The sequence below is a fragment of the Rhinolophus sinicus genome, chromosome 14 (genome assembly GCF_057876585.1).
Source record: "Rhinolophus sinicus isolate RSI-liver-muscle chromosome 14, RSI-T2T, whole genome shotgun sequence".
NCBI classification, from domain to species: Eukaryota; Metazoa; Chordata; class Mammalia; order Chiroptera; family Rhinolophidae; genus Rhinolophus; species Rhinolophus sinicus.
The window spans coordinates 127,221,864-127,231,471 of record NC_142514.1 but is presented as its reverse complement, the minus strand read 5'-3'; the positions used below and the strand labels follow the sequence as shown (position 1 = coordinate 127,231,471).

Genomic DNA, 9,608 nt, shown 5'->3' with positions numbered 1-9,608 from the left:
AGAAACACAAAAAGCAGTTTTTTCTTCCATGCATCTGTCCTGGCGCAAGAACATTTTGTAGAATTCTCCTAGAAGTCTTATTTTTTCATTTCATTGGTGAGCATTGGAGCACATACCATGTGCCAACCAATCAGAGAGGGGAATAAAAGAGGAAAACTGTGATAGTTTTGGACAAAACATGATCCACTATCTGTGACTAGGGAGGACCCAGGACCTCTGATTTCTTTGTCTTTGTAAAAGAGATAATATTAATGAAAAATATTGGATTTCTAGTAGGGAGCTAAGAAGTACTGCTGCAGGCCAAGGTTGGAAAACAATACTGCATGTTATCAGTCTGTAGGGCTCTCTTTGTGCCTCACCATCCTATTCAAAACCTCGCCTGGCCTGCTATAGTGCCAACGATGTTAGTGAGAAAAGGCTTAAACTCAGCTCACATGCACAGGGGTAAGGACTTCCCTTTCCTTTTATTTTCTCAGAAACATGGATTCTCTTTTCGTGCAGTGTCTCTCCAACAAGCTCATCTGCTCCATCTGCAAGGACTATTTCACAGACCCCGTCACCATTATCTGTGGACACAGCTTTTGTACTCCCTGTCTCTGCCTTTTGTGGGAAAATACTCAGACTCCCACTTACTGTCCTGTGTGCAGAACAATATCACCACGAATGGACTTCAAAAGCACAATTTTTGTTAAAAGACAAGTTCATCTTCCTGGAGAGTCAGTTGTATGCCAGTTCCCAAGCTCTGCCGAGCAGCTCTGTAAAACACACCAAGCAATAAAACACCTCTTCTGTCACATGGACAGGAGCCTGCTGTGTTTATTCTGCGCTCACTCCCCAGGGCATGCCACTCACAGGCACTGTCCAGCAAAGCAGGCTGCTCAGCACTACAGGGTAAGTAATGACTCTGAATGTACTTTGAAAGGTGGGAAGTCCCTGTGTCTGCTAGGCAAGAGGAAAAATACACTGATTATTATTATTATTATTCTTTTCTGCAATAAACACATCGAATTTCTGAACACTATGTGCCAGGCACTGTTCTAAAAACTGGAGATAAATCACTGAAGAAAGTAGATAAATATCCTTTATCTTCTTAAGTTTAAATTCTTTGGGGCTGGAGAGGAATATGATGAAGTTGATGAGGATTAGGGTGCTGGCATTTTAGGGTAAGTATAATAACATGGTGGATGAATCCAGTTGCAGAGACCGTCATTGGCTACTACAACCATGATTACAATGAGCCTATTCTAATGATAGCAGATTTAGAAACACTGGCCAATATATTCTAATAGTACTTTAGAAAAACTGAGGGCTAACATTTCAAAATTAAATATGAAGCAAGATTCACATCTGGAAATTGACCAGATTATATGCACTATCAGTGCCAGGTTCCTCAGATAATGGATACACTTTTTTCAAATTCAGAAGCTCTATTTTTGGTTGAGCTCTCCGATTTGACAGTTACTGTTCCCAAGGAAAATCACTGACATCTCTGCTCTTTTTACTGTTTATTTGTCTCATGCCTATCCTCTTAACTCTTTTTGAGGTACAGTCATCCCTCTTTACTCCAGGAAGATACATTCTAAAACCCCCAGTGGGTACCTAAAAACCACAAATAGTACAGAACCTTATGTACTGGGGTGCCAAAAAAATGTATACAAGTAGACACTTTGGTCAACGTTGCCCAAGCAGTAGTTTGCCATAATGAAATGTCTGCAAAAGAACAAGACAAACAAATGAGAAACAGAAACTCATAGACACAGACAATGGTTTGGTGGTTGCCAGAGGGTAAGGGGGGTGGGGGGTGGGAGGTGGGAGATGAGGGTAAGGGGGATCGAATATATGGTGATGGAAGGAGAACTGACTCTGGGTGATGAACACACAATGGGATTTATAGATGATGTAATACAGAATTGTACACCTGAAATCTATGTAATTTTACTGACAATTGTCACCCCAATAAATTTAATAAAAAAAAAAAGAAATGTCTGGACGCTGATGGTAACCACCTTGAGCACCTCTTGTATTGGTTGGTACAAAAGTAATTGCGGTTTTTGAAATTCTTTTTAACCTTTTAAACTGCAATTACTTTTGCACCAACCTAATAATTGCAGAAGTCAAACATGACTTGTGTTCATCTTTTGTTATCAGTATATATTGAATATTATAATTTTAACAGTTATTTCCTTTCTTAAAACATGCATGCATTTTTTGGCACCCTCTGTATACTGGTTTTTTTGTTGTTGTTGTGTGTTTTTTTCCATATACGTACATGCATTTTTATGGCTTCTTGTTGGCATACCCAAATTGCAAGCACTACCACTATTGTGCTTTGGGGTCATTATTAAGTAAAATAAGGGTTATCTGAACACAAGCACTGCAATACCACAACAGTGAATCTGATAACCAAAGCAGCTACTAAATGACTACTAGGCAGGTAGTGTATACAGCACAGATTCACTGGACAAAGGGAAGATTCAGGTCCCAGGCTGGTTGGAGCACGATTTTATCATACTACTCAGAACGGCACACAATTTAAAACTTAAGAATTGTTTATTTCTGGAATTTTCCATTTGATATTTTCAGACTACAGTTGACTTTGGGTAAATGAAACTGTGGAAAGCAAAACCATGAATAATGACGGACAACTGTATTTGAAATGTTCTATATTTGTTTTCTAGTGCTTAAATTTATAGTTCTTTTGCAGGAGAGTATTCTGATGCAAATGAAGTCTATTTGGAAAAATAAACAGAAAAATCAGAAAAATCTAAACGAAGAGACTGATATATTGAGAATATGGGAGGTAAGCAGTAGGCCCTGTTTCCTTTGGAATCAGCTTGGGACAGATAGTCATGGTAACTACAGTGGAAGAACTTGAATTAAATCATAATGTCCCTTGAGTGGGTGATGAGAAGAAGAGTGGCATGTTTTTCTATAGGGAAATATGTCCTGCAGTGTAGAATCTCATGTTGAACTCAATATGTAACAAATATTTTTCCTGATTTTTTTGTATAAAGCAATATCTACCATGAATATATCATCAGGGACAAGAAAATGCACTATCACAATGGAATGCGGTGATCACTGGGGTGGAGGTAAAAATAGAGTTCTATAGGAGCTTAGTAACCTTTGAATGTTAAGTGAAGCATCACAAACAAGTAAAAATCAATCTGATGCTAATGTGTTAGTAGGATTTGTAAATTCATGGGTATTAGTGGTAGAGAGATCTGAGTCCAAAAAAAGGTAAATGTAAGACAAACCGTGGAATTGTTTGTAACCTGTAAGTAGCTTCTATTGATTAGCACAAAAGGGTATGAGACAGACAGTGATGAGAGGTATGTAATTATGGCAAGGTCAGAATGTGAATGCCTAGTTAAGGATTTTGGATTGTATCATTCATTGATTCACAAAAAATGAATTGAGAACCTGAAGAAGTAAATTACATTTTTATCTTCAAAGAACTCAAGCGCTTCTGAAGGAGACATTATAAACAGGTAACATTAGAGAATAATAGTTCATTAAATAGGAATCTGTACATGATGCTGTAAGAATGACAAAGAGGAATAACAAAACTATAATGATCATTTAAGATGTATTTCCTAATAAGTCATTCATTCGTGTGAGAGCCTGTGATGTATTGCTCACTGTATTAGGCCAGCAAAGAGATATGGAAATGGACAGAAACAGAAACAAATCACTGATCTCAGGATTATAATCTTGTGGAAGAATCTGATCCCCAAAGTAAAACAAAAGTAAAATGTATAACACGTCACATTTGTGGGTGCTTACAAAAAAATTAAACTAGGGGATATGTATAAAGAGTACAGTTTTGGGGGATGTATGCTGATCAGGGAAGACGCACTGTAAAGGTTCCATTTGGGCAGAGATATAAAGGAGCTAAGGGAGGGAACCAACAGCTCTATGACAATACATCTTTCTAGAGTGGAGTAAACAGGAGGTTTTAATAAAAGGAATGAGTAGGAAATAGTGTCAAATGAGGAAGAAGGGTGAAGTAATGTAAGAATGAATCATATTATTTGAATTTAAGAAAAGAAGGCTCTTGGTAAGTTGGAATGTGTAGTTCAGCAAAGAGTAGGGAATAGAAGGAAGAAGGAGTCATTCCTGGATAAATAATGGAAATTGAACACTCAGGCACAGTGAGTTTGATCACATTTGATCAATAAGTCTGGCTTTGATGGGGATAAAAGTGTAGCATAGAAGCTAGATATAGTCATTAGGACAAAGACGTTTAGTTTGGGGTTTTCCAAAATAATCTGGTAAATTTGCACACTTCTAAAGACTGTGCGAAAAGGAGAGAAAAGCGTGTGTGAAAAAGTAATGGAATGAGAGAGTGAAACAGGGAGAGACACACTGAAAGAGGGAACAGAGAGAGATAGACAGAGACAGAAAGAGACAAAGGGACACGGCAAAGGAGAGCATGATTATTGTGGGGTAGAAACTAAAGAATAATATCTCTAAGGGGACTAAACAAGATGGACCAGTAAAGAGGAGATAGGTGTAGCGCTAGGTGTTAAGAGGCAGGCAGAGCCAAGCACTGGTGAAACTGGGGTAATTTTACAAGATCATGTCTGATGTCTTCCATTTTCCTGAGGAAATAAATTGTTGCTTTTTGCTGACAGCAGAAAGTCAGTTTGTGAGAAGGAATGTTGACGAGAATGGATTATAATTTAGATTTGGTAACAGTTTATAGGAAAAAATATAAAAGTTGACCTTATATTCCTATTTTTTTCATAAAAGATGTGAAATTTGAGGGACAGTAGTTGGAAACAATGATGCAGAAAGATAAATAAATGAAAATGAAGGAAGGGAGGGGGAGAGAGAGAGAGAGAGAGAGAGAGAGAGAGAGAGAGAGAGAGAGAGAAGAAGAAGAAGAAGAAGAAGAAGAAGAAGAAGAAGAAGAAGAAGAAGAAGAAGAAGAAGAAGAAGAAGAAGAAGAAGAAGAAGAAGAAGAAGAAGAAGGGAAGGAAGGAAGGAAGGAAGGAAGGAAGGAAGGAAGGAAGGAAGGAAGGAAGGAAGGAAGGAAACGTGGTGTCTTAGAAGTGGAAAGGCATAAAGCTACATGTAGTATTTCTATGGTCTGAAAGTTTGTGTCCACCTCCCCCAAATTTATATGTTGCAATTCTAACCCCCAAGGTGATGGAAACAGGAAGTGGACCTTGTATGTGTGTGTTGTTGGGGGGGAGGTGGTGGTGAGTGCTTAAATCATGAGGGCAAAGTCCTCATGAATGGGATAAGTGTCTCATAAAAGAGGTCCCAGAGATGTCCCTTGTCCCTTCTGCCATTTGAGGAGACAACAAAAAGATGGCTATTTGAGGAGTGACCTCTCAACAGACACCACTCTATCAGCACCAATCTTGAAATTCCAAGCCTGTAGAAATGTGAAAAATAAATGTCTGTTGTTTCAAAGCTAAACATTCTGTGATGTTTTCATTAAAGCAGCCCCAACTGACTACAAGTACACTGTGCATGGCACATAGACAACAGATGATAAGGGAAGAATAAAATCATCTACATACACGACCTGAATAACCCAATGTCACTGCAGGGTTTTGTAAATCTACGGATGGTGATGATCAGGGCTGAATATCCTAAGGTGTATCAATACCTCCATGAAGAACTGGAAGAACAGTTAGAGAGCCTGGCAAATGAAGGCAGGATCATTTTTCAGCGACTCGGGAGAAATGTAACCAGAATGGTTCATATGGGGAAACTCCTGAGAAGAATATATGAGGAGCTGAAGAAACTAAGCCGTAAATCAGATGTGGATCTGCTCCAGGTAAGGGCAGAGGAAGGATGCCAGAGGTCTGAGCACCACCTGCTTAGAAATCATTGATACCCACTAAAGTCTGTATCCTCTTTCACCTTCATTCTTTTTCTGTGTCCAAAGTTCAGTTTCTGCCTCTTCTGACTTTGTGATGGCAAGTTTTGTTCCTCCGATATAACTTGGAGACCCAAGGTCACATTTGCCATATACAAGAGAAGAAAAATTACATGAAAATGTTCAAGTAACATACAGAAAATATTTCCTTCTAAATTCTTCTGCTATATTTATAGTTTCTGACCAACTGCAACAGAACAGCTTGTGAGTGAATAGATAACTGAGTTTTGTATCTGGGCTTGCTAATATGTAGACATGAGGGATGTTTTCATTCTTTCTCCTTTGAAGATCTAGATCAGGAGCCCACACACCCTTACAAGAATTTTGGGGGAAAATCTGTGAATGTTGCTGTAGATTGCAACAAAGCACACCCATGTGTTCGCCCTAAGAACATCTTCTGATTTTAAATTTTATCAAGATCATGACTTTATCGACTGTATGTAAATGTGAAACTGAGTTTCACCTTTATAAGGCTAAGAAGAATGACACATGATTTTGCCAAAGGAAGAAAACAGGAATACTGAATTTTCCAGTCAAGTCTCATATTGTCAAACTAAACAGTAGAGTCACCTTGTACTGAAAACTAAGCCTTCCTCTTCTTCTCTTTACAGGATTCAGGAGACATAGTGATAAGGTAAGTTTACCCCTCTACTTAAGTCATGGTAACATGCCAGTGGTCAGGCTATTTCTGCTAAGATGGACCCACCTTTTAGTGGTAAGTTTCTTTCTGTCTGTATGTATTCCTTCCTTCTCTAAAAGACTTCCAGTCTTTGAGGAGACTACCTTTAGGTAAAAGTAAGGGTTTAGGGGTAAGCCTCAAATTGAAAGGTTTAATGTAGAGTTTGCAAGAAGACAACTATTTTTCTTGCCTATAATTTTCAAAATCCTCATTATTTGAGGATTATTTCAGGTCTTTTATTGGAAAGGCAAATAATCTCAGAGAGGTAGCAGGTGGAAGGATGGTGAGAAGAGGAGGAAGGGAAAATCACCAAGAAAGAACATACTATAGAGCTGAGGCTCAATATATAATGTGGCATGTTCCAAACATTTGGCATTTATTGGATTTCAGGAATTAAATGAGAACCTCTCTGTGGCTCTCCTAGAGTAGCTAGAAGGGAGGAGAAAACAGATACATTATAAATAAGATGATATATTCTACAGGGATTGATGTGTTCACAGCAGGGAAGCACATCAGAATATAATAGCAACTGCAGTATTCCTCAATGGGTGAAATTAAATTCATACCCTTTAAACCAAACTGTTAGGATTCTGAGGAACCATCTTCGATGCATGACGAATGAGACCCTTGAGGCTGTAAGGAAGTGGGTCTTTTTCTTTGCAGAGGTCACTTAGTGCAGCTCTACATGCCCCAGCCTGTGGACCCACAGCTCACTGCATGGACCATCACTGGGATGTCGGAAAGGCTTAACAACTTCCGAGGTGAGAGGCAGCGCTCTGGTGGGACAGCAATTGCATTTCCTCCGTGAACAGGTACATATGGGTGACCTCTTCTTATTGCTCTGTTATTCTTTTCAGAGAACAGGGAAAGAGGTAAATATGGAACCCCTTATAACTAACTTTATAATTCATTGTGTAGTAACTGTCAGAAAAAGCTAACTAAGCTTGTCAAAAATAATCAAATATGACAGTTTGTTATAAGATTACTTGCAGTGATTTTTTTTCAAAAAGCTCTCTGGCATATAAAACTGCATATTCATTCAGTGTATTTCAACTTTTAGTTGTTCACTGTGGTTTTATGTAGATGTTCAGGTATTTAGAAGCACCTTAATATTGCTATTTAAATGTTTATCTAAATATTTAATAAATGTATCTGAAAAATTACAAGATTTAAGAAAGAATAAAGGTATTTTTATAAACAACAAGTATGACCACAAAACAAATGGAACACAGGATTTGTTGTGTGGAGGGCAACTTGAGACAAATGTAGGGAGTAAGGCTGGCAGACAATGGAGAACCTGACCTGGGATGGGAGGAGGTGGATTCTGGCTTGATGAAATTCTGAGACAAACCACTTCTTGCAAAAAGAACATATGGATTTCCAATTAATTTTACCTTTGCTTGTTTAAATGTTATATCTTGATAGCTTAGGCAAAGTGATCACTATTTAGGAAATAATAACAATATATTTTAAATTTAATGTATATTTATTACTGTGATTATATTTATTTTATTTTGGGACCGTTGATTAATGAGAAGGCTTAAGTAAGTTAAGGGCCATTTTGCTATTTACTTGTCCTCTATGAATGAGCTCACAAATTTTCAATGTGCTGGTACAAATAAAGCCAGAGTCAGACATTTTATATCTTTACATAGTCTCAAATTTCCCATTGATCTAGTTGTATGATTAGAGATTTCCTTGCTCTGTAGAGAAACAAAAAACCCTTGCTGATCTGCCTGTCTTCCCAGTGACACACCATGGTGGTCACTGTGAAAAACGGGTTTCGGGAGCCTGCGAGTACTGACTCATTCATGAATGCTAATTGTTAGATGTTCCAGAATTTTATGAGCAATTGCTAAATAGTTGGTTCCTTGAAAGTGGCCATGGTGGGGTGGGAGTAACCCAGTGAACAAAACAAATCAGTTTTGTTCTGTTTCAGAGATTTGGTTGTTAAAACTTTGCCAGAACACCGCTGCACTTGGCCCTCAGAACTTTTCCAACCTGTTCTTTGACTTCGTTGTTTTCTTTTTACTGAAGTGTATATTACCTTGGACCATAAGATAAGCAAGTACGACGTGCTTCTGTTTGAAGAACTGAGACATTTGCAGTGCAGTCTGGACCATCAAGACTCACCCCGTAATCCAGCAAGTTCAGAGTACACTCCTTCGTGGGGAGCACAGACCTTCACATCTGGCAAACATTACTGGGAGGTGGATGTGGGAAGCTCCTGTAATTGGATTATAGGGCTTTGCAAGGAATCCTGGGCAAATAGGAATGATATGCTCCTTAACTCTGAGGGTCTCTTTCTACTTCTATGTGTCAAAGTGGATGACCATGTCAATCTCTTCTCTACCTCCCCACTAATACGCCAATATATTCAAAGACCTCAGGGCTGGGTAGGGGTATTTCTAGACTATGAATTTGGTGTAGTAAGCTTTGTTAATATTGCCAAAAGTTCCCTCATCTGTAATTTCCTCTCATGCTCCTTCTCTTTTCCTCTCAAACCTTTCATTTGCTTTGGACCCAAATGATGAGAAACAGTTCACAAACCTGAGCAAATTTTGGGAATTCTAAAAGCTGAGGAGGTTCACGTCCCAGTGATTTCTTGAATGGAGAAAATCAGTTTATACCTCATTGTCTTTAACTTCATTTTACCTTCAGGAGACACATTTGTTGTATTATTTTTTAAAGTGGTGATAAAGTATGGATATTTGTCTTTTTAATTTTATTTAAATAAAGTGATCTCTTTTATTGTATTGTGTTGGATCTATGCACTTTTCATTTGCCATCTGAGCTTGCTAGAGGTGAAAGAAAAACTGGGTGTGGAAATCCAGCTGAATGGATAAATGCAATGCACAGAGAATTGTCCTTCCAGAGAATTCTTGCCAAAACTCATTGCCAGTATAGAATTCTCTTCTTCCTCCATTCATCTGGCTAAGACCTATTCCTCCAGCAGTTCTCAGGTTACTTAACTGGATTAGGTCACATTATAATATAACCTCAAGGACAGTTTATACTTTCCCTTTGTAGAAC

The 9,608-nt window shown here is 38.3% G+C and overlaps 1 protein-coding gene across 1 annotated transcript; it reads left to right on the top strand.

Moving 5' to 3' along the window:
- Positions 1-480: 480 nt before the first annotated feature.
- Positions 481-9,106, top strand: LOC109451371 (tripartite motif-containing protein 77-like). Its single transcript, XM_019739558.3, has 5 exons — positions 481-891; positions 2,705-2,800; positions 5,564-5,794; positions 7,216-7,336; positions 8,613-9,106. Exons 1-5 carry the CDS (start codon positions 481-483, stop codon positions 9,104-9,106), a joined length of 1,353 nt encoding a protein of 450 aa, XP_019595117.2.
- Positions 9,107-9,608: the final 502 nt, after the last annotated feature.

Bases quoted from the DNA above. Each gene is read 5' to 3' on its own strand.
- LOC109451371 (XM_019739558.3), top strand. From the start codon at position 481: ATGGATTCTCTTTTCGTGCAGTGTCTCTCCAACAAGCTCATCTGCTCC. The intron at 892-2,704 runs GTAAGTAATGAC...GTTCTTTTGCAG, and splicing joins AGGCTGCTCAGCACTACAGG to GAGAGTATTCTGATGCAAAT. The intron at 2,801-5,563 runs GTAAGCAGTAGG...ATGTCACTGCAG, and splicing joins ATATATTGAGAATATGGGAG to GGTTTTGTAAATCTACGGAT.